At 40.3% G+C, this 24,307-nt stretch overlaps 1 protein-coding gene across 4 annotated transcripts in view; it reads left to right on the top strand.

The window, feature by feature from the left end:
• The first annotated feature begins 19 nt into the window (after nucleotides 1-19).
• Nucleotides 20-24,307, top strand: part of LOC139627597 (inositol 1,4,5-triphosphate receptor associated 2-like) — a 33,055-nt gene continuing 8,767 nt past the window's right edge. Inside the window, exons 1-29 of one of the 4 annotated variants that reach the window (XM_071488491.1) lie at nucleotides 20-98; nucleotides 804-825; nucleotides 1,035-1,058; nucleotides 1,232-1,303; nucleotides 1,433-1,552; nucleotides 1,638-1,818; nucleotides 2,688-2,746; nucleotides 2,828-2,888; nucleotides 2,975-3,133; nucleotides 3,294-3,411; nucleotides 3,512-3,562; nucleotides 3,646-3,723; nucleotides 3,809-3,865; nucleotides 3,948-4,007; nucleotides 4,342-4,397; nucleotides 4,921-5,014; nucleotides 5,101-5,229; nucleotides 5,335-5,420; nucleotides 5,693-6,416; nucleotides 7,241-7,397; nucleotides 10,584-10,612; nucleotides 18,677-18,895; nucleotides 21,425-21,531; nucleotides 21,628-21,689; nucleotides 22,244-22,417; nucleotides 22,644-22,721; nucleotides 22,843-22,892; nucleotides 23,194-23,250; nucleotides 23,816-24,268. In XM_071488491.1, coding sequence (XP_071344592.1) covers nucleotides 1,285-1,303; nucleotides 1,433-1,552; nucleotides 1,638-1,818; nucleotides 2,688-2,746; nucleotides 2,828-2,888; nucleotides 2,975-3,133; nucleotides 3,294-3,411; nucleotides 3,512-3,562; nucleotides 3,646-3,723; nucleotides 3,809-3,865; nucleotides 3,948-4,007; nucleotides 4,342-4,397; nucleotides 4,921-5,014; nucleotides 5,101-5,229; nucleotides 5,335-5,420; nucleotides 5,693-6,416; nucleotides 7,241-7,397; nucleotides 10,584-10,612; nucleotides 18,677-18,895; nucleotides 21,425-21,531; nucleotides 21,628-21,689; nucleotides 22,244-22,417; nucleotides 22,644-22,721; nucleotides 22,843-22,892; nucleotides 23,194-23,250; nucleotides 23,816-24,268 — 3,438 coding nt within the window. In that variant the 5' untranslated portion in view covers nucleotides 20-98; nucleotides 804-825; nucleotides 1,035-1,058; nucleotides 1,232-1,284. Of the gene's footprint in view, nucleotides 99-803; nucleotides 826-1,034; nucleotides 1,059-1,231; nucleotides 1,304-1,432; nucleotides 1,553-1,637; nucleotides 1,819-2,687; nucleotides 2,747-2,827; nucleotides 2,889-2,974; nucleotides 3,134-3,293; nucleotides 3,412-3,511; nucleotides 3,563-3,645; nucleotides 3,724-3,808; nucleotides 3,866-3,947; nucleotides 4,008-4,341; nucleotides 4,398-4,920; nucleotides 5,024-5,097; nucleotides 5,230-5,334; nucleotides 5,421-5,692; nucleotides 6,417-7,240; nucleotides 7,398-10,583; nucleotides 10,613-18,676; nucleotides 18,896-21,424; nucleotides 21,532-21,627; nucleotides 21,690-22,243; nucleotides 22,418-22,643; nucleotides 22,722-22,842; nucleotides 22,893-23,193; nucleotides 23,251-23,815; nucleotides 24,269-24,307 lie in introns of all 4 variants that reach the window. The other 3 variants (XM_071488490.1, XM_071488489.1, XM_071488488.1) reach the window with 3 other exon arrangements.

Below are 24,307 nucleotides of genomic sequence, written 5' to 3'. Positions count from 1 at the left end.
GATAATTAACCATCCTAAAGTGAGGTTCCTCCGGGGTTTGAACACACGGCGCTAGCTAATGGAAAGTCGGTTGTACACAGCAGTGTGAGCACTTTTACGTAAGTATGAGTGGTAATAGCACACTGTAAAAATGTTGTGATAAATGTAGTGGAGTAAAAAAGACAGTATTTTCCCTCTGAAATGTAGTGGAAAAAATAAAATACTCCACCAAGACGCAAGTAGCTCAAAATTGTGCATAAGTACATCACTTAAGTACTTTTCTCATTTCTACTGCTGGTGCACAACAATAATTACAACAGCAAACAAAACATTTACATGAAAATGTAATGTAAGCACTTAATTGAAGTTAGACAATATTGAAAGAACTGCCAGTTTAAATAGAAGTAATAGTATTTTTTTTAATGGATTGAGAATTACTTCTCTTGCCACACGCTGCCTTTCAAAGGAAATGAACCCACTGCATTTGCTGAATTCAAAGTTCAAAATGTGTCAGAAATGTTTGGCAGACTGGGCATTTGATATGTTAAACCAGTGAATTTAAATTGAAATCCATTAACTGCATCATTGTCACAGACCTCTGCAGGGCAGCATTTTGGCAGAAGTGGGCTGAGGTGGGGGGTGATGGGGGTGGGAGAGGGGGCTGGGGCGATGTCAGCTGGTTTTGATGTGAAGCAGAGGAAAACAAACATAAGAGCATCTTGGAGACGTGTGCTTACCTCACAGCGAATCAGAGGAAGACAAGAAAACTAATAATGAAAACGAAGCCCTAATTTAACACTTTACAATATTGTTTTTCTTTTCAGAAGAACTGCCTGGGACTGAGAAGTAAGAATCTGTTTTAATGGCTTGTTTCTCTTCTCTTTCTCATTCTACACAATAATGAATGGAACATAACCCATTCTCTGTGATTTTTAGTCGTGGAGATTTAGTTAACTATGCTGTGCTCTTCATTTAAAACATTTTACACTTTTAACACAGTGTTGCCATCATTATCGTCTATGAGAGTCAATTAACGTCACATTTTTCTTCCTTAGTGTGGGATGACAACAAGAAACTAGGTAATATGTAGTCCAATGAATAGATTCTACTGTGTACATGTAAGCATTAAAAGCAGTCAAATCATAGATGTTTCATTTCACATCATATTCATCAGTTTTAATGTGTGGTTCACTTTTTATCTGTATTTCTGCTGTGGAGACTGAGGCAAAGATGTATTTGATGTTGATTAAAGTATCAGGTCATGTAGGAACGTGACTCTCCAGGGACTCAGGGGGAACAAGCACAATGTCGGACAGCAACAATGGTACGTGTTGCAGTTACTTTACTCTTTTATCAAACCAAAATATGAAAAAGACGGTATATTAACTTGCTTTACATATATTCTTCCTGTGTGTGAATGTACACAAACTTGTGTCCATCTCCACATGTGAAGTGTGGGAGTCACCTGGCTGTGGGACAAGGGATGTGCTTGAGGACAAAAAAGAAACAAGTGGATTCTCTGAACATGAACTCCTTGACATCATGTATAATGCATGTAATACCTCCAACTCAGGTACACAGGCTCTACTCAAACTACTCAGATCAAAATGTCACAGATAACATTTGGTCATTTATTTCTGCTTTTGTCTTGTCTTCAGGAGAGGTGTTGGCCTCCACCATTGTGCAGTACCTGCAGAACATGACAGCTCAGAGTCAGGAGCAGGACAGACTGACTGCCCTGCAGCGGCTGCTCGACCCGGACTGTCAGGATCCACATGTGAGCCGAGAGACTTTCCACGCCACCATGAGAGAGTGGATTGCCCAATGCAGCCAGGACAAGTGAGATTACACTCCAGATCACCGTTATTCTGAATGTCATCTAGTGTGATTTAGTGATGCAAACAAAACAAACAAACATCATAAATTCAAGAAGGAGAAATAGGTTAAACATTTGAAAGGTTGAGAAACTGCTACACACCAATTTAAAATGAAGTTTTTACATTTAAAAGCAGGTTCATCACTCTAAGAAACTGCTAATTTGTTTCTAAAACACTAAAGTGGTTGAGTGTTGAATGTTGGATGTGGATTTGTGGCTGTAAAACACGAGACTTATTTGATCTTAGTGCTCCTCTTCAGTGGTGCAATGTTTCATTGTACTCAAGTACTTAAGGACAATTTTGCAGTACTTGTACTCTACATCAGATTTTCTATCTGATTCTACTTTACATTTCTACTCTACTACACAATATTTACACAGGAAACTTACAAGCTGATTTACAGATAGAGACTTTCTGTGATCCTAAAAAACATGATGCCTTGTTGTAGATTAAACAGTATATTAAGTTGTTAAAGTTAGTTTCGCCTTGACAACATTAAATACTGCTTACATGTAACTGCATAATTAAAAATAGTTAAATTATATATGATAAATATCACATTGAATCATTGAATGCAGGATTTTCTTACAATGGAATACAATAATGGATATCAAGGTATAGTTAATGGATGCACAGGTAAAGTATATTTGTACAGTGTTATTTCTGTGTAAAAATAGAAATAACACTGCATCCAGGCACCAGCGAGATAATCACTAATTTTCCCTAGAAATAAAAGAAGGGAAGGTGACCTGCAAGAAACTCCCTCTTTTGATTAATGTGCATTTTCAATGAGCTGTGGAAACAAACTCACTGACTCCTCCTGTGTTTCAGTACTGATGTGGATGGCAGTCATGTGTCTTGGCCAGACTCTTCTAAAGTGCCTGTAAATGGTAGGCTGTCACTTTGTCCAGAATTCTCACCAACGTCTAAAACTGATAAAAAGCAATTCACTAAACCTGATTTCCTCTCAGGGCTGGATTTCTCATGCTCTCCAGACAAATCAGCCTCCTCAGAGAGCCACCAATGTTCCTGGTTTGTCATTTCACTCCTTTAATCACAGTGTTTACCTCCTATGATCAATGTGTTGTCGTACTTCACCACTGTTTGTTTGGTTGCAGTGATGGAAAAGACCTGTTGGGCACTGTGGCTGAACTGAAGCACGCTCATTGCAAGCTGAGCGATCAGAACAGCAGCCTGCTGAGGACGGTGGCTCAGTGTGAAGACGTGAACCTGCAGCTCAGTCTGGAGATCACGGAGCTGCGGGCAAAGCTGGCCAGGTGAAGGATTAACTCCAGTAATCATATGTGGGATTATACTGTAGTTCTAAATCCTCACAAAAGCACAAACAATATATTATTCAATTTCAATATTTCCAATGTCACTTCATTTGAGCAAAATGTATTGATTGAAGACAATTTTTATTTTTGGTGTGCGCAGTGCTCAGCGGTCAGCAGTGAGAGTCAGATCACTGACAGAAGAACTGGAGGAGACCCGTCAGGCATTTAAGGAGGCCCAGGATAGAGCCAGTCGCTCCCAGACCAGCTGCACCAAACTGGTACATCACACACTGAATGGTCTCCCAGTGAAGTTATACCTTGTTAGTTCAATTAATTTTTTACGGTGACTATTTTCACATAAATCATTTTGGTCTTCAGAGTAATGAGGTTGAATGCCTGAAGGTTCACATCAAGAGGCTTGAAGACAAGGTAACATAAGTCCAAACTGTGCACTTTCCTTTACAAAACTAAAGTTCTTTTCATGAATAAAAAGTTTCCTTGTGCTCACACAGAATGAGAAACTCACCTTTGAAAGGACATGTTCTGAAGAAAGCGTCAACAAACTGAGGAAGGTCAACGCTGAGTTGAGGGTAGGAACAGATCAGTAAAAACTCTCTTGTGTTTGTCTCTGTGTTACGAGTTTAAACTGGGCATTAAACATCTAAACATTCGCAGGCCGAACTTGAGAAAACCCTGGTCATGCTGACGCTGAGAGACAGAGAAATCACAAAGGTTGGTCCATCACAGTCATGAGGAAAATCAATTAACATTTTTAGTTCATCTTTTAACTTGCCTTTGAACTGTTCCTGTGTAGAAAGACATTCTTATGGATAAGATGAAGAACTCTCATGTGGAGAATCACAACATGATTGAGGTATGTGAGACAAAGCAAAGGAAACATGACGCAAATTAACTTTAAACTTGAAGGGAACTTTGGTAAGATGGTATCAGGTCTTGTTTGACATCTTATGATGTAATGTTAAAGCTAGAATGGCCTCATCTCATTATGTTAAATTACAAAAAGAAACCAATTTCATATGCAGTGTCACAACACTAACGACAAGCATTATAAGCAGCCTCATAATTTCAGAATACATAACAAGAAAACGGACAATATGGAATATGTTATATCTTGCATATGCTTATATTTTATCACATGGTTTTGAATGTACATTTTGGATTTTATTCACTCTGTTCTGGCATTGCAGGGCCTGCAGTCAGAGCTGATGAGGTTACACGAACATTCACACCAAGTTCTGCTGAGGTATTTTTCAGAAATAGCACTCGTGTCATGTTTGTCCTTTAGTTCTGCACTTCCATAAAGTTAAAGGTCACACAAGAGACAGATAAAAAAAAAACAAAACAGAATGAGCAGAGAGGCCATGATATGCTGATTTTTGTTTCTACTGTGGTTCAAACTCCAGAGGCGCTGCATTCTGCATTTCCCATAATGCAACTCAACAGCATTTTTCATAAGGCCCTCTCTGCCTCATAAATACCCAGTTGTTTCAAACCACACATGTGCACACACTTTTATAATGCTGATTTTCTGTTTCTGTCTCAAGTCCAAAGTAAAAGTACTGCCCTAGACGAGTAAGCTGATCTTCAGAGTGCCCTTTTAACAGAGGGTTGTGTCAGCTACCACTGGAAAGTTACATATTTGGAAGAAACTTTTCAAAGAAGAAAAAGAACAGCAAGCTAATGAGAAGAGTAACATTGTAATTCACCAAATATCTTGTGTAGGAACTGCACAAATTCGAACTGTTGAATCTCGTTTTCTGCTGCAGGTATGACCGACACTTTATCAGTCCTCAGAGTCTCTACAGTCGAGATCCTCCAAACTACCGCTCTCTGCAGAGCGAGATGCAGGATATGCAGCAAGTAGGAAAGGTTCGCCATTCACAGGTTATCCTCTCATGGTATTGATTATCTGTTTTTAATGTTGACCGTGTCCTTGTCTGCAGCAGCATCACAGAGCACTGGATGACATAAGCCTCCCATCCCTCCACACACACAGTGATGATATTCAGAGCATCATTCACAGGATCAAGAGTGCAGAAATAGCTCATCTTCTGCACAATAAGTATCCTGAGAGGGTGAGGAGAGAACAGACACTCACCAGAGGATGATAAATGTTACAAGCAGTGACATTTACATGTATAATTCTGTTCTATCTTTCTTATGCCGTCTCTCACACACAGGACTCTGCTCCTGTGGAAACACAGGAGAGGCCTTTTCCTCACCGCCAGCAGCGACAGGCAAGCATCAAGCAGCAGCTTGTTAATGTGTATGTGAGTTTTTTTACCTCCCTTTGTCCTGTTATGGTAACAGACTGGATTTGGTTGATGTTAGCCTCTGTTCTTAGAGGCTTCCTCCAGCTAATAAAATGGGTGTCTGGTTTTGACAGTGTTTTTACGGGCATCTCCATTACGCAACCCTTAGGAGTTACTATCTTCTGTGTGGAAGAGTGTATCAGGCATAAGTGCAGTTTTAGTACCCCTTGGTAACCACAGACATAACAGTGTGTAGAGGAGATGTTTATAAAGCTGGTGGTTTCAGGCTGCAGGAGCTGGAGCTGCACAAGTGTCTGTGGGAGGAGAAAGGAGAGAAGGTGGAGGAGCGGTGGAGAGCCTGGGAGAAGGAGCAAAAGCAAAGCCAGACTGGGAGCCAGGCTCAGATCCAGGAAGGCAAGAAGGTGGCTGTGGTGAATTGGTGGAAAGCCCTCAGCGTAGAGGGGGCTAAGGCCCGGACAAAAGAAACCCATTCGGGCCAGGAGCTCTCTGAGACACAAGCAAAGCTCCAGCAAGCAGAGCAGACAATCACTGATATGAGGGAGCAGGTCTTCCACCTGCAAGCCTCTCTAAGATCCGCACAGGAGTGTATCACTGAGCAAAAAAACAGCAGCAGAGTTCTTCATATTGACAAGGGGACCAACACTGAGAGAGAAGAAGCAGACAGAGCTGTGGGGAAGGCGTTGAAGGATCAGAGGGATGCAGCGGTGGTCACGGAGATTACAGGTGGAGCAGCCTCACAGCAAGAGCAAACCCGGCTTCAGGTAACCACAGATGGACTTCTAGCAACCCTCAGGAGGATGGAGACAATGGTGAATAACGCCCTGGAGACCGCCGAGCTGGTGAGAGAGAGTGAGCAGAGGGTGAGCCAGGTGAGAGTGAGGATGGAGCGCATCACTCAGAGGGTGGAGGAGGCTCTGGGCCGAGCTTCCAACACTGACGAGCAGCTGAATGTCCTGGAGGCCAGGATTGCAGAAATTGCTCCAAATCAGGTTTGTTACAAAATCTGTTTTTGCTTTACATGAGTGACAGTAAAAAAAATCATTTCATTTAAAGCTTTTTCTTAATCTGGACTGTGAAATGTCACAGTAGTTGACATGTAACCCCTGTATGTTCTTCAATAAGTTACACATCTAAAATGCATGTTTGATCTTTATTTAAGTAATATCCGATAACTAATAAACAATGTGTCAAAATTATGCCATGATCAAAATTGCCTTTGTTGAACATAAAAAGTCTTTAAAACATCTACATATAATATTCTAACAAGTCCCAAGGTAATCATCTCATGACCTCTTAGAATCAACTGATGACCTGATAATGGTTTGTTTTGCCTTTTGGTTGTTGTTGTTGTTTTTGTAAATGGGAATCCACATTAAAATTGTCTTATGTCCTAGATTTAAATACTACTGTTGCAAAGGAGTGGGCACATTTTGCTTTCCATTAACGCTAAGGAGCGGTGCATGTTTGTGTGTATTTTGTGCTCAAATGTTGTAACACAATCATCAGTTTTGCAGGAATATCTGAACCATCAACACTATTTTTTGTGAGTCAGCAAAATAATCTCACACTATTTGGAAATGCTCACTTGTTGTGATTGGAGTGTGTAAGCCAAGGCAAATAGTGACCATCAATGATAATGGTAGTGATAATGGTAGTGCTTGTTCTGGTAGTAATCCAGTTGTAGTTATCTCATTTTTTACCTAACATAAATTCTAACTGTACAAATGTTCAACACATGAAGTTGATTTGTTGTCTCTCTTATATCATGTGTAAGGCAGTAATAAATCTGTTCTCTCTGTCTGTACTTTTCCAGTCTCCAGGTCCCAGTCTGCCAGCTGATCCTGGACCAGAGGCCGCGTGCTTTACAGCTGAGTCCGACATGGAGCCTGAAAACAGAGACAGAACGGAGACTTCTCCTCTGTCTCCTGGAATCCCTGAAGTCAGCCAGCCTCCACAGTCACCCATGAATGGTATGATGGCTGCATTACACAAATACAGCTTCAGTGCTGTCATGGTTGTGGGGTACACTGTGAGACAAAGATGAATTAAAGCTACTTCCTTTTCTAATGGTAATCCCCGAGGATGTCTGAAAATAGACTGTGCAGATATTTATATTGCACACAACAGCTGGTACAGTAAGGAGGAAGAGAGAATAAGCTCTTAGGGAGTGTATGGTATTTATCAAAGGGTAGCATGGGGGAAATTAAGGGTGGTCAGAATGATTTCTTTATATAAACACAGTGAGGGTCCCACCACTCTTATACTGTAAGAGGGTTTTTTTTTTCCTGCCATTTGATTTGTTCTGAAGGGCTTTGAGAAGAGATACTGAGAAATCCAGGGCCTAAAGTACACAATGCAGGCTTTTAAGGGTATTACAGTATTTAACAAAAGAAGAACTAGAAAGGTGAATAAAAGAACATACTTTCATCAAAAGACTTGGAAAAGTTTGTAGCACATTTAGCGCATAGCATAAGACTGGAAACAGGGGGAAACATCTAGCCTGGCTCTATACCAAAGTTATGTTTTGTTTGTGTAATCCATTCAAAAATTTCCCCTGTATGCTGAGTTGAGCTAAGCTAACCAGCCTCTGCCTCCAGTTTCATATGTACATTACACACATGAGAATAAGAAAGCATAAGAAAGTAATTGTGTATCTCAAAATGTCAAATGCTTCCATTTCTAAGATCAGATGTGACTTTTCTTTGAGAAATAACCTTTTTTTTTTTGTAGCTGCAAAAATGAAGGAAAACAATTGTTTTATATTCCTGCAAAGCTGCTGGTTGTGCACTAATAAGTTTGACATTTCATCACATATTTTCCAATACTAATAATGTTGCAATAAGTTTTTCCAACCCTGAAAGGTCATGGCAAATATTTCCACATTCTCCTCCCCCAAGGAAGAGTCCCTCGATGGCTCAGAGGGCCAAGTCTTATATTTAATTGTTTGTTTGTGATGTAGAGAGATGAGTTAGAAACATGTGGACATTGCTGAGAGCCAGTGGGTGGCCTCAGAGAGGGAAATTATATTTTAAATGAACAGACAGTTGTCGTCTCCATGTCTGCTTGTCGTTATTTTATAGACCTCTGTCTAAGGTTTAGATTATCCAGTGCCATGTTGACGTGTGCTTGTTTTTGCAAATGAGGCTGCATCCACGTCGCAAAATGCTGCAGTAAGATGATCAATAAAATTTTTATGCCAGTCATTCATGTCATAAAGTTATGTGGTTTGTTGTATGTGCGCTACCAGTTTGTGCCTGAGAGCTACTGTACTGCCAGACGTGGATGGTGTGTAATACAAGCCAGTTAATGTTAATGTGAGGAAGATATCATCTGATTTGATTCTCCACACATTGAGCTATAGATGTTGGCACTGCCTCAAGAATGCTGTACTTTTTTTTGTATTTATCAGGGACAGCACATATTAATCTCCACAATCCTGATGTTACATGACTAAAAAGAAAATAAGGCTAGATTTCAACTCCAATCCCTGGACATGTAAATATTAAGCATTAAAAGAAACAAACCAGCAAAACAAGAGGCAGACAAAACAACACCAAAGCGCACACGTTAGGATACACCATAGATGAAGAGAAACCTAATAAAAGCTGTTATGAGACTTATGGCATATAATTGTCACAATTTCACAACAATATTACAAAGATTTACAACAATGTAGCATTACAAGCAAATCCTGAGGGTGCATAGTCATAAACAGGACAGAAAGTCTACAGCCACGCTAGCAGCTCTGCGAGGCTGTACATAAGCATACCTGGTGCTTTGAGTTAAATGCTAATGTCAGAATACTCATAATGACATGCTGATGTTTAGTAGGTGTACCAATAAATTCCCACTCAAAGGAAAATGCTGCTAGCATCACTAAAAAATTATAACATAAACCTCATCCATGAAGCCACTGCCATTACTACTGTAACAATAATAAATGTTGAGGTTTTAAATGTCTGTCTTTAGGCACAGTGGAGAACTCTGCCTCCATTAGAGCTTTTTAAAACTATTATTAATTCCTCCTTTATCTGTCTTACACTAATAAAACATTAATGTGAGATTAAATCAACTTTAGGCATACCACTGTAACATTACAAAGGAATAAAACTTGTTTTAAGGTTTTATGTTGCTGTCAGACAGCGTCAGATTGTGTGATGAATAAAGATCCATTGGAGACTGAAAGTAAATAATTTAGAGAAGCAGTGGGTCTCCAATGCTTTGTGTGTGTGGTGGCTATAAACAGTGTGGTCTTTGATGGGCAAACTATAAATTAAAGAATGGTGGAAATACCAAAATCTCTGTAGCTGGATAATGTGAATTAATTTGTGTTGAGGCTGAACCCCTCCAAGAAAAGAGAGACTGTGAAGGTCTGCAGAGAAAAACAAGAGCATCTGATGGTGGTTGAAGTGAAAATGAGGTTAAATTAGGACGAACGTGTGGATGTTAACACAGCTGCAGAGATATTCCCAGTATCTACGGTTCATCTTTATCGCCTCCATCTCGTCTTACACTATCTGCTTCTCAAAGATTTGTGTGATGAGTTATGAAGTGAACTCTGGCTGTTAAATGCTGCTTCAGAGTCTGCTTTGTTTTTTCCAAGAATCCAAATTCTTAGAAGTGTTGTTTTTTTTTAAATCTCTATCCTCTCTTATGTAAATTTATTTGTAGTTCAATTATGTTTAAAGTGAAATATTGGTGTTCAGCTCTGATGGTGCTCTACATTAACGTCTGTGAATTACTGGTATTGCAATATTAGTAAACCTTTCCTGAGGGCACCTAAAGCAGATGGCACAATAGCCTTTACTTGGGCTGAGAGCTTTCAACCAGCGGATCAAGCACCTCATGTACTCGAGATGGTTGCCAGGTTATTGTTGCCCCTAGTTAAAGAGTGGGGGTTTTGGAGGGCGGGTGACACTTCCTGAAACTAGGGTTACAGTAGTTCTACCAATCAAGTGAGTATCACCGTGTCAGCATCAGCCTCACAGGACAGAAACTCAATTTATTTCTTCCCTATTTTCGCTCTCACACACTCTCTCTCCCGCTCACTAACTCTTTTCTTTTTTTAACCATCGCTTAACATTTGCATTGCACATGGTTCCTGTTAAATGCAAATCAACTGTTTTCACTGTCTGTCTGTGCTCTGGCTCCAACAGGTGGCACGAGACCAGGCAGCTGCAGCAAGGTGAGACTCTCTCCTGCTTTATTACTGTAAAATATGATATTATTTGTGTTTGTAGAAGCGGAGCTGAAGGCTGAATGTGTTGTGTGTCTGTGTGTCTATGGCTTTTTAACTGATCTGTTGAAAATGTTATTTTTGCAGAGGGTACTGTACTGATAGCCACTTTCTTTGAAGCTTGCATTGTAAAGATCAAGTGCAACTGATCTTTTTCACTTTGTGCTTTGTGCACTTGTGGAAAGTAACTTAGTGGATTAACTTCAGTACTGTGCTTAAGTACAATTCTAAAGTACTACTTCCATGTCATATTACTTTCTACTTATATGTTGTAGTTTTATTCCACAAATTTATCAGGCTATACTTACTGTAGTATATATTATCACCTGTAATCACTTGTTAACACTAACTTTATTTTTAGTCTTCATTAAATATAATGTAGTTTTAAACAATATAAGGACAGTGATATACAATATTTATCAATAATCATAACTATGAGGACATTGTATATTATTTCATCTTTACTTATTACCATCTACTAAATGTTAATATGTTGCTTGTAAATGTTGAAGACACTCGAGGTAAAATTTGTAAGCATGTAAGTATTTCATGTAAAAAAAAATAAATAAAAGTTAAGCTTATAAAATATTAAATGTACAATACAAAATTGTGGTTCTCATCCTTTTTGGCTTGCTCTTTACAAAAAAGCTATGAATATTTGTTACTTTTTAGAGAAGTAGGATAAAAACATTTCTCAGCAAAGAGGAATTTGCCCTCTGACCTTTTCAGATGGTTAACAGTTCAAGGCAAGTATTTCAAAATAAAGCAAAAATTTGAGAAAAGTAGCAAAAAAGGACGCAGGACTCCTCAGATTTACCTTGTGACTCTTTTGGGGGGGCCTGACCCCCAGTTTGGGAACCACTGGGCCAAACTCCTTTACTACAAAGTGGCTAAAACTAGCTCCACCTCCAAAAGCTACAACAGTAAATTGCTACCTACCTAGTGATGCATTAGTAACAATTAAAGCATTTTTCTGCCAAACAAGTACTTTTAATTCTGATACTTGATGTATATTTTCATCATAATACATAATTCATTGTTGTATTTGTACTTTTACTTTAGTAAATAACCTGAATACTTCTTCCACCACTGGCTTAAAACAACACATCCTCACTGTCTAAATAAGTTACAAGAAGATTTTCACTCAAGTTGAATTAGATAAGAAGAACATCTGACTTTTTTTTGCACAAATTACTCCATTGATACACAATTTCCTTCACACTGTAGCACTTAAGACTATCATCTCACGTTAATTCAAACTGTGATGCTGTAATTCGCTGTGAATGTCAGATGTGGTCCTCCAAACAATGTGACTGCTGTGCTCTTTTTTTCTACAACATTCAGAGTGATTGCAGCTCTTAAAGCAAATATCTCTCGCCTCTGAAAAGCAGCACAAATGGTGCAAGGTTTGGTAGTGCAGCTCACCAGGCAATAATGATCCTCAAGAGCTCAGAAGTGGATGCATGGATTCCTCTTAGGCTACAGAGTAAACACAGATCGGACGGATGCAATTTATCTATCTATCAGTCTCTCACAAACATGCCCTCGCATACAACAACACACAAAATTGTCTCCTGTTGCTCCCACACTATGATTAGAGAAACACAAACAAGCCCTGCAGAAAAAAATAACATACTTTTCTAGCTTTCTTCAGGTTTTAGTTGAGGGATGATCAGTGGAGAACACACACACACACACACACACACACACACACACAGTCCACAGCAGCCCAAAGAGGCATACAGAACCCTTCTCCTTAAATGGTCAAAGCTCCCAGGAGTGAAAGAGAGGCTGCTGCTGAAAAAAGACAGGGAACGGAGGGGACGGGAGAAGGAAGGAGAAGCCCCGAGGATAGAGGAGTTTTCTGAGGAAAAGGCTGAGAGTGACAGCTTGACTGTGGGAAGTCGGTGTTAGTTGGAGGGATCAGCGAGCGTGTGTGTGTTTCTCTACAGCACTACAGCGGTGGACTCAGGTAATGTGCATGCTGTCTGTGGACAGGTTTGGATTGTGGGCTGCGTAGAGCGGTGGGGTCTTTGGCTTTAGGTGGACACATGCAGCTTCAGGAGATGTAGTTTCAGCTCTATCAGCAATTTCTCCAAGAGTTTGTGTTTTTGGACTGTTGATAGCATTGTTGGTCTAACTTGTAGCTGCTCCTGTCAGTTTACGTAAGCTAGTGTTTGTCTGGAGGTGAAGCTCTGTGTCATCTTGCCCTCTCCTCAGTGTGTGACCAGGCATTTTTAGTCGGTGGATTTATCTTCTCCCTCACCTAGCTTTACATCCATTTCTTTTTCTTTCTCATGCTTCCTCTGCCATGTTATCTCAGATTGTGACTCTGTGGCAACCACTTCCTCTGCTGGTCCTGTACTTAGTGCTACACACAACCAAATTTTAAACAAATCTGGCAAGAGGGAGCAGGCTTATGTAACAGAGGAGGGGAGGAGGGTGCCGGTCCCTTCATCTCCCTCTGAGGAAAGAGGCAGCGAGGTCTGGTTGCAATGAGGAGTCAATTCTGACTCTGATGGCTCTGACAGACAAAGTTTTCTTTTAGAAAATGAGTGTATAGTGTAAGAACAAGATTTTTGTGTCCTCATGGAGTTGTGGTGCAGGGGCTTTCTGTGCTCAGGCTTGTATGTTCTGTCCTGTTTCCCCCCACAGGAAACAATCTGAGTGATTCAATTACTCTGCAATATTTATCTCAGTCTCATGGTCTGCCAGGGAAACACTCTGCAGGGTCGAGCCTCCCACAGTGCAGGTTGGCATCTCTGTTTGGGTTGAGCCATTTTCAAGAAGTAATAGTTTCTTCTCTGCCTCTGTCAGCAGGACAAACATGGTCTCCTCCAGTATTTTTTTTTTTTTTTTTTTTTTTGCTTGAAAGCAGGAATCTGTCATCAAGACTCTGCACCTTTGTTTGTTTGCTTAGTAAGAAATGAAATGGACTAAAACAGATATGGCAGTATTCTCAGGTGATATATTCATAGGTACAAACTTCTTTGACTAAGTATTCATCTCCTTATTTGGTATATTTCAATAAAATGATACAGCTGCTGCAGCTGTGGGAAAAGTAGAATTGATGATTGAGTAAAGCATGTGATTGTGCAAAGTGATATTCAGATCCATGTGTCTAGTCTAGTCATGAAAAAGGCAGGTGGTTGTTACCAAAACTGCCCTGAACTTCAGGGGCAATTAGATAATCCCATTAGAAATATTCAGTGCCTCACTCTCGTATTTATATATGCAGCAAATCTCAAAGCTGATGTCTTTTCATCTACATTGATAAATAACAACTAAAGAAGTACACTGAGATGACAGTTTATACTCTCTGGTATGAGAATCAGATGAAATGAGTAGATGCCTGCTCTCGGTTTCCTTAACAGCAGGACATTCAATATCTCTTAAGCTCAACAGTGATGTAGTAAAATAGCTTTTTAAAGTACTAATGTACTAAATGTGGCTGCAGGCTGAGAGAGAGAAGTGAATTTAGTCCTACATGAGAGTGGTCAGGAAATATCCTTGCAGCTCTCTGGAAGACAGTTAAACAACCCATTTCCTCCCCAGTGACTCACAGCCTCTCTGTCCCTATATGTTCCCAAGAACTTGTCATGTTTGTGATGACACTGAGCAGCACTCTGCATATTCTGGCCCTGAATTCACAGAGGATTTGTCCCGTGTAAAGAACATGCCATACCCCTGAAATAAAAAGTAACTCATCACACCTTTCCCTGGCTTCCCTGGATCAGCTGGTGAAAGTGACGACCAACACTGGTAGTACAAACACAGCCACACCTGTGTATGTAAATCCGTCTATTTTTAGTGAGACCAAACAAATGAGGAGAGGGGGGTGGGGGTGGGTGGAGTGAGGGGGGTTACATTAGTAGTCCAATCCACGGACCCCACATTGACTGATGTGCAGTGCAGAATGTGAGTGCACAGTGCTCCTTCAAAGAGTTAAATCTGCTTCACATTTAGATTTGCATAAATTTGTTACTAAAAGGGGGAGAGCTGTGAGTTGAATGATTCAGTTGCACACACGTCATACTTAACTAAATTAGCTCATGTTTCACTGTAGTGGGCCGGGTAAATGCTCAGTATTGAGGGAAAACATCAGTTGAAATGATTTTGAGCTGAAACAAATAGTCAATTAATAAGCAAATTAAGCAATAATTACAATAATCATTAGGAGCACATCTGCTACACATGCAACAAACTGCAGCACAGGCTTTGATTGATTTGATAAAGCTTTGAATATACAGTAAGACATTGGTCTTTGAACAAGGAAATATTCTACTAACATATATTTGCATAGATATAATTCATTCTCTGTTGCTGAAGCTCTAACATTGATCATTAATACCAAGAATATGCAGTGTCCAGTATCCTGACTTTGTTCAAATTAGCACTCCAGCCTTTATCTTACAAGAAGGATACCTTTCATTTTTGTATAATTTACTCAGTTTCAGTGATAGATCAGTTATAGCTAAACGCTGCATCATTTTGTTTGCTGCTGGCTTTCTACCTCATACATTGTTGTATAATTTGCCATTTGTCTTCATTTGATATTCTCATCTGTTATTCTAATAACGTGGACAGTGACTTCCACCTTTAACCTAAACAAACTAAGCTTTAATAAATTCTCACCTTTTATTAACTTCAGGTGTAAAACAAAAACATTTTCGTGCAGTGTGGTGATTTCTCCTGTGAACTCTGGTGAGTTATCATCTGTGCTTGTGCTCATATTTGTGTTCTTCTCATAATTTAATTACAAGACCCTCTGTTTGTTTTACTTTGTCCCTCAGGAGCACATTACCTCACCCAGCCTGAATGTTGCAGTTTGTTTCAGTTTAACAACCCAGTGCATCCCATTCACTTTTACCAGTTCGGTCAAAACAGTAACGGGGTGGAAACACATGCAACTTAAGCTTTGCAGGCTCAGTCATGAGTGGTATTTATTTGTAATATTTCTTTAATATTCTCAGTTAGCATTACTGTTTTTGTGTATTGCTCCATTCATTCGGATAAAAATAAAACTGGACTGGGTCAAAACCTTACATGTCTGGAGTGCTTGTGGTCAAAACCTGAATTTATAACTGCAACGTCATCTGACAAAATCACCAAAACACATAAAGACAAAGGCTGTGATTTGTGCTGAGAGGTGCAGCCCTAAGCCCCCTGTCAGCATCCATACACCGTCCAGTCATATACCAGGTTTATACCCAGTTTGTCTGAAAAAAAGTCTCTAAATCTAGCAACAATTTGCTAAGTTAGCAACACTGCAAACTGTACACACACCCCCACAATAGAATCTGTTTGCAGAAACTCCAACTCAGTGACGTGGCTCCCATCTGTCCAGTGGTGGAAATATCATCACTCATTCAGTCAGTCAGTCAGTCAGTCAGTCAGGGACATGCCAGGTTATAGGTCTACTCTGCTGTTGTGGTCCAGCCAAAAGTTACTGCTGCCATGAGTCTAGAAAAATCAAATAAATGTTTCACTACATTCCAAAGCTGAGACTTTTAATGCATCTTTTTTTCTTCAATTTTCCCACTGAAGGAAGGTTTAGAAAACATAATCACAAACCTAAAGGTGCCATGTGGTATTTTCTTGTAAGCAAATAGGGGCTATGTTAAGATTCTATGTTTATGTGGACATAATGTGTCCCAGTTCAGCGGTCTTCAAAGGTGAGGCCCTTCGTAGCCGTCATAGCCACCACAGACCCCGAAGGCCGAACCAAAATGAGACGGTCTGGCCAAAGGAACCAGCTGTGCCTGCCCTTACCATTGCTTTGCAAAGAACCTTAACACTTTTTTCACAGAAACCTTTTTAGATTTTAAGGCCTTTGGTTTTAACAGTGTTACAATTAGCTGTTGAACTGAGCTGAAACCCAATACTTATGTTTAAAAGGCTCTGGCTCTTTGTCCATGACTGTGACCACAACTGTTTTTTAACCTTAACTGCACGTTTAGTATTGTAACCATGAACCATGTAACCTTAAGAAAGTACTTATCTTACCCCAAACCATGATTTTCCCTTAAACCTCACCAAGTTGTTTTTGTGCCTTAACCTAACAAAACCTTTACCTATGACCACCACATTGGTTTTTAACAGTTAATCTGTGGCATATCTCCTGAGGAAACTATCCTATGAGTCATATCAGAGGGTAAGCGATAAGCAACCTATTGAGTTGTCTGGGTTGGAGGACTTGTTGATGCCCTAGGTGAGACATTCAGTGGTGCCCTGAAGAGACTGATCTTTTTATTATAATATGTTACAACAGTTCTAATAATTTGGTTAGGGTTAGGGTTTGGTAACCTGGTAGAGATGGGGTTCACCTGCTAAATTTCACTACAATATACACAAAACAACGCTCTGCTCACATAATTGACTTCTGCTTGCTGTCATGTATTTTACTGAAACTAACTAGTGATCACGATGCCTGGATTTGCCTGGCTCTGGACTTAAATCACCTCAGTTTAATTTCAAAATGCAGATAGAGTGTCATTATCCCAGTTATGAGTCTTGTCCACAGTGTGGGTCATATTAATATGTTTGTATGGAATATACAGTAAGTGTATAACAGTACGTTATACATGATTCTTACACAGCAGTCTGAGCAAATGAACTGTGGGGTCACAAGATAAGCAGCAGCCAGCAGGGTAATGATATGTCATCCTGACAGCCCCCAGCAGAGTGTCCTCCAACAGAGTACGTCTGCAGTCTTCTTTCAGTATCAGGTGTTCAGTGCAGAGTGAGCAGTGGGGGTTTCTATTCAGACAATCTAATTGGACAGCAGATGCTGAGTTTTAGAAATAGAGACGGCTTCTGAAAATAATTGCAAAAAGCGTCTTCCTCCTCTTTGGCTCCTTTCCAGCTGGTGGTGCCCTAGGCCAGAGGTTCTCAAACTTTTTCACATTAAGAACCCCTAAACTGACACAAATTAGACCACAGAGCCCCGCCTGATAAGTTTTTTGCTTTTAGATGTTTTATTAGAGGAAGTGTTTAAAAACCCATTACCAAAATAGTCATACATTCTGTCATTTTGTTACCTATGGATGGAATTATAGTGAAAATAAATTATCCTTCTTCGCTGCGGACCCCCAATAATTCTCTCCCCTGGGGGTCCAGGGACCCCTCTTTGAGAGCCTCTGCCCTAGGCAAATGTCTAGCTCACCTATGCCTAAAAAAATGCCCTGAAACCAACAGCAAGATGCAAATTGTATTGCCTGCAGTTTTGCATGCATGCATATGGATCCTCACGCACAATTCAAACGAAACAGAAGCGCCCTGGTACAAACATTGCTCCATAGAAGTACCAGTGGCCAAAAAATCCACAGGATACCTTTAAATGAATATTTAAATTTTTCATGGCCTAAATGAAGCAAAACATTTTTTTTCCTTTAATTCAAGGCATTTGCTGAACTTCATTTGATCCCCCAATTGGTCAACAACACAACCGTCCCTCATTGTACCTAACTGACAGCATGGTTGATTAAACGGTTCATGAGGTTTTTCCACTATAGTATTGAACCTTGTGTTCTTACTGAAGGGAAGTGAAGGGAGAAGGGAGATGTATTAGGCTCAGCGCAAATGATGGCGCTTTGTGGTCCTGGCTGTGTCACTACTGTTGTGAAGCTTGCTCTCCTTTTAAACTTGTGAAAATTAAAAAGCCAAACACTTAAGTCATAGGATAATTCAGTTTCAAAATAGAGGTTTTGTTTCTGATGAATTAGTGACAGTCTGTTGGGAAAATTTGCTAATGCTTCTGCTGCAAGGCAGTGGAGAATGAAGATTTGTTTATAGTGGGGCTGTTATTCTGGTGTATCTTTTTTTAGCTGTGGTTAGCCAGAGGGGATTTTCATCTAAATATTACCATTCGTGTGTATTTCATTTTCTCAGACATAATCAGCAGTTTAATAACTACCTGCAGTTTTCCTCAAAATTTCCTTATCTTATGCACATGTCTCTAATCTGCATAACATACATGTGGTTGTTTTCCATTGTGTGACTATGATCTTGCAGCTCCAGGAAGAGGAGGAACATTTACTGCAGGGATCTCCTCTTCAACAAAGTGACCATAACTCCCAGGAGTCGTGTGACGGCCCCTGTGCTACTGAGAGACCTTTTATATTCCCCCACACCCGCTCTCGCCCCTCACTGCCCCCTGCCATGCCCACACTGCCTGAGGAAGAGGAGGACTCCCCTGAGGAGCTGGACAGTTCTTCCAGTTCTCCCAGTACAGTGAGTGCACATGCTACCACTTTCTAATGAAGTGCATTTAGACTAACACTGGCTTCAAAATGCTGCTTTCACTTTATCAGTAAAAACCATAGGGTGTATATAGAGGGTAGAAACATTTGATTAGTAAATGAGATCACAGTGTTCTTCTCTTCAATGACACATTTGTTTTCACTCTTTCATTATGAACGCTCCGTGTTATCAAACCGAGACTGTGCAGCAGCAACAGAAGTTGCTAATGCTACCAATTATAAATACCCTATTAGAATTTGGTTATAGCTTTTTGGCCCTGCACTCATATTTTAGTGGTCTCCCACATAATTTTTAACAAATCAATCTCAATTCCACTGATTCGTGGATGTTTCATGAGCCAATTTGTTTGGCCTATATAGTAAATTACCCGTAGTTGAGCCACCACTGAGGCCTCCTACAACAATGTGTGGAATTCACAGTGGAGCTCAGTGGACTCAGTTCAGGGTGCAGATGACTCTTTGGTTTATTTTCTGTTTTCTGATGAATACATTGTCTCCATAAAATCAGCTTTACACCCTTTGAGGCAAATTTATGGTTTTTGATTTTGGGATAAAATTGTATTCTTCCCATATAAATGAGGGGGGAAAAACATAGCTTGACAACCATAACTTTTTTGAAATGATTAGATTCTGGTTCTAATAAGGTCCAGGAACCTTGGCAGCCCTTCCAAGAGCAAATTCAGAGTCAGTTTATCAAAGTATAGACATTTTTTTTCTCATGTTCTCTCATTAAACTTGTAATGCTATCTGACCTTGCAGATAATTTTAGTTTTAAATACAGTTCTATCTAAAAGGTTATGCAGGTTTGCTTACTTACATAGTTCTGCAACTCCCGCTGCCAAATCAGTACAATGGAAGTGAATGCAATCTGGTATATACTCCTTAGAGCATTGGAAAACTTTTCTGCATAGAATAGTCCATAAACCACACTGTCAACTGAGATGTAGAAGTTAAATTTCCTTTAGAGACTAGTTCCAGGAAAAACTGTTCACAACAAGGCCCGGAACACTCACACCTTTGTTTCTAGAAAGACATATTTCTGTTGATTGTGCTTGAGATGAATATCTCTGCAGCAGACAAAACCAAATCTATATGTATGACTAGATACCAGAAGGAGTAAATAAATTATTTTTATATTTTGTGATTTGGGTGAACCAGTCATTTAAATCACAGACATCCACAAGATTGGAGATGCATTTTTAGTGTCAGCGTATCCTTGCATAGCATATCATGATAAATATAATCTTGAAGGGGTCAGATTCAGTTCTGCAGACAACAAAGTGTTAAACAGTTGGCGGTCTGTGTCCTTGGAGAACATTGTCTTCCGCTGCAGTCACTCATAAACACAAAGACTAGATAAGACATCTCTACAATGTAATGAAGCTGTAAAATCTAATCTTCAGGGCATATGCCAGCACTTATAAAAACGTTCACCTTTATTGCAGCACAGCCATGTCCTCTCTGTAGCCTGTCTGCACTGCTACATCAGGACGATTCCTTTTATTAGAATTCAAGTGAAGCTCAGAGAGGAGCTCTTAGGGAATTAGTGTTTTATCTCAGTCTCAGTTTACTTGCATACTTACCTTTAATAGTTGGACAAGAATTTCATACTGTAAAACTTGACCTTTCAATCCAGATGCTGTGGCCTTTTTTAAATACAAAACTGGGGTTCATGTTTGAAACAGTGAAGTTGTTCAGCAGATGTATTTATTTGATTTGTTTTTATATGTTCTATCTTGGGGTAAGTATAGGGTTTATATTTATATTTGTATTTGGGCATATTTAGTGCCTTTATTTGAGATCAGACAGTAGAGAGGCGACAGGAAATGAGGGGAGTCAGAGATTGGGAAAAGTCTCTAGCCAGACACAACAGGGACAGTGCAGTTCATGACCAGCGCCTGAAACCTCTTGGCCACTGGAACAACCCAGGTCATAGATCTAACAAATGTCTGACCCTCAGACCTTGACACAAGAGTTATCGCTGAAAACCTCTGTAGGTGCCTGCCTGAACAAACCACAAGGCAATTTTTTTCATCAGAAAGTATTTTGAGGAGACTTTCCATTCAGCAAGCATTTCTTCCCCCTCCACCACATTTTTATGATAACCTCTGTAACAGTAACCCTTAGCGCAGTACTGTAATGTCTGTTGAACCAATCATTATTAAAGTTTGAAGAGGACAGCTGTCATCACACTGGTGGATGGAAATCCTTCACGTTTGCACAATTGTGTGCAGTGCGCCTGCAGTCAAGGCTGGATTACCAACTAGGCCAAGCAGCAACTTCCCCAGTATCCCAGACCCTGAAACTCCCCAGGGCAAATTAGTTTGGCATTGCAGCAGAATGCACAGTAAATTGCATTATTACCTAATCTCGTGTCTTTGTCTTATTGTTAAATGTTCTCCAGCTTAATTTCTGCATGATATCCACATCTGTGCTAAAAGCTGATTTTGACTGTTGTTTTAACCCTGACACTTATGTTTTCTTGTGTTCTTTTGCACAGTCTACACCAGGTGAAACACGAGCTGTCGTCATGACTGCCCCCACCATCGTATACCCACAGCAGGCCACTATTGTCCAACAAGATGGACGTCCTCTGGAACAGGCCAGGTAATCGTCCACCATCTCAAACACTGAAATAGTTTTCTTGTGCTTTAGCTGTAAACAGGGACAATGTGAGTGAATCATTATGGTTTCCTTTCTCAGGCCACACAGTCCCAGAGCTCGCCTGGCCAGAAACTCCTCTGGAGGACCCATCACCACAGTCGGTGGGTAAACCCTGTGCGCGCGCGCACACACACACACACACACACACACACACACACTCACTGACACACACAAACACTGCAGATGTAATTACCTAAAGATAACGCACATTATGAGAACTATTTTGATGTTATCATTACCACCAAACTGAGTGTTTTCCAGGAGTGAGCTGTTTTACAGTTTTTTTTAACACTGTTAACACAATCAAAAACCCTTCTGCAAAACTGCCTTGATTTAATTAAAAACACAATAATGTCAATAGCAGCGCCAATCCAACAGCATTTAGAAACTTTTAAAGTTAAGCATGTCTTAAAGATGTCATTAAATTTATACATTTTCAAGCTTGATTACCAGAATTTTTGTTAATGATGAGCACACGAACCCACTGATTAACATTGCTGTTTGTCGATGACTGTATTTTGTTTGCTTGTATCTTGATATGTTATGATTACTGTAAAAAAAAAAATATGGACTCAAAACAAGTGTGCTTGTGCGTATCTGTGTGTCACGTGGGTTGGTGGGGAGTGCATGTCCATGTGTGCGTTGTCTTTCTCAGACAGCACAGGTAACGTGATCGATCTGGTAAAAGATCAGCTCCCGGAGCTGCAGCTCTCTGAAGAGGATCGACAGAAAAACCTGGAGTTGCTCGAACAGGCCAAGAAGGTCAGCGACCGCTTCCTGACGCGCCGCGGCCGCCGCTCCACCAGCAGCCTCACTGAGTCACCCACAGGTAGTGCCTGCTGTGCAAACACACAGACAAGCATATGATTTCTTAAACATGAAGTCTCAGTGAGTTTGAATACATTTTTGAAATACCTTTGAGGCTTTCTGAGCATGCCTCTAGGAACTGTACATTGACCTTTATACATTTTGTTGATATAGTTTGTTACTTTACTGAATTTTTCACTTGACTAAATGGGGAATTTGTTTAATTCACAAATGTTTTTTTTCCGCAGGTCCTTCTCCAACTCCAACTCCATCGTCTTCCCCTTGTTCATCCAGAAGCAGCTCACTGACTGTGGCCCCACAAACTGGTATAATTATGAAGTGCTTTTTTATTTGCTATTCATTTATACATTTTGTGCCCTAATTTCCAATTATTTATTAATTGTTCATTGCACTCTGTGAGAATTATTGTGCTTTCCGCTCTGTCAGCTGGAGGACCCTCAGAGTTGACCCACATCAGCTCACCGTCTGTTGGTCAGGTAAAGAAATATTTGTTAATAAAAAAACATGGTGGTATAATGCAGATGCTCATTTTACTCAATTTAAAACTGGCCATGATCATTATATTTTCCTTTATGTTGTGTTTTTAAATGCTGCTCTAATTTGTTGCCTTATGTAAAATGCTTGGAAATGTCTCTGTGTTTGAGAGTTAAACTTAAACAATTAACTGAAACCATTAAAAACCAGTCCAGCCTGATTTTAATCTACACAATCACTCAGTACTTATCGGTCCAAGTAATATTTACACAAGAAAACTTGCTATATGTTGGTTTCTTGTAGCATCTGGAGGTTCCCTCAGTGCGAGAACAGCCCGACATGACGACCCAGGATCAGGAGGTCAGATAAACGTATTCACTCACTGCATTTTCTTTTATTGAGAAAAGCATATTGTTGTATAATAGAAAGGTTTTTGGAAGATTAAAGCAAAAAGAGCAAAACAAAAAAAGTCAACTCCTTCACACTGTGAACACTATGCTTACTGAGGAAAGCCCATTTCACTCGTAGACCTTTGTCAGGTATTAAACTCACAGACATTTGTCCTCCTGCAAAAAAACAATCCCATAGGTCGTCTGTCCAAGCAGCTTTTTACAACCCAGAGTTACATGTTATTGTTAGATGACCCCTAGCAGTTGTGGTACTAATGACAGGAGCAAAGGGGGTAGTCAGGTGTCGTAGTATATTGAGCAACAGTGGAGAAGGTTGTGGTGGATGGACAGTGGCTCTGGACTCTTTTTTCAGCATCTTTGAGTTTAATGCCAGATTAAGGTTCTGACAGTATGTGGGAGTTTACAATATTCTTTGTCAATACAAATATGGAAATGTAATTCTAATGCTACAGGTTTGTTAGACACATCAGGAGTGGTAACTGTATTAATAATAGTCATTATCTTGCTGACCTCAGGGCAGGCTGCTGGTGGACTGGAAGCCCATTGAGAAAAGGAAAGTGTCCTCTGGGACTCTAACACCCCGTTTTGCTGTTCAGAAGGACAACTGTGATCCTGCTGTACCTAAGAGTCCTCCAGCAGTCAATAAAGCAGATGAGGGAGCTGGTTCAGGCCAAAATACCAACCAGGCGCCGGCCACAGGAGTGGCCAAGCCCGTGCCCCGACCCCAAACTCAACAGGCCCCCTGTACAGCAGAGATCAAGACAATTGGGGCCTTCCCTCCACTAATGAGAGCTGTTTCCTGGGACGCTGTAGGCGGCCTTAATTCTAGAAACGGAGCCCCAAGTTTCCCTCCTATAGTGGAGGACAACTTCTCAGATAAGCCCAGAGATGCTGTCTTAAAGTCCTCAGGGTACAAAGACCTCCCCATACAGCCGGGGAGCGTACAGAAACTGTCTAAACTCAGAGAGGTAAAGCCTTGGTTCAGCAGCTTACATATTACATGGTAC

Source organism: Trachinotus anak, unplaced genomic scaffold (assembly GCF_046630095.1).
Source record: "Trachinotus anak isolate AG129_WGS33_773 ecotype Australia unplaced genomic scaffold, CSIRO_AGI_Tana_v1 ptg000011l, whole genome shotgun sequence".
Classification (NCBI taxonomy): Eukaryota; Metazoa; Chordata; class Actinopteri; order Carangiformes; family Carangidae; genus Trachinotus; species Trachinotus anak.
Note: the sequence above shows the minus strand (reverse complement) of the source record. Positions and strands in the feature narration are given on the sequence as shown.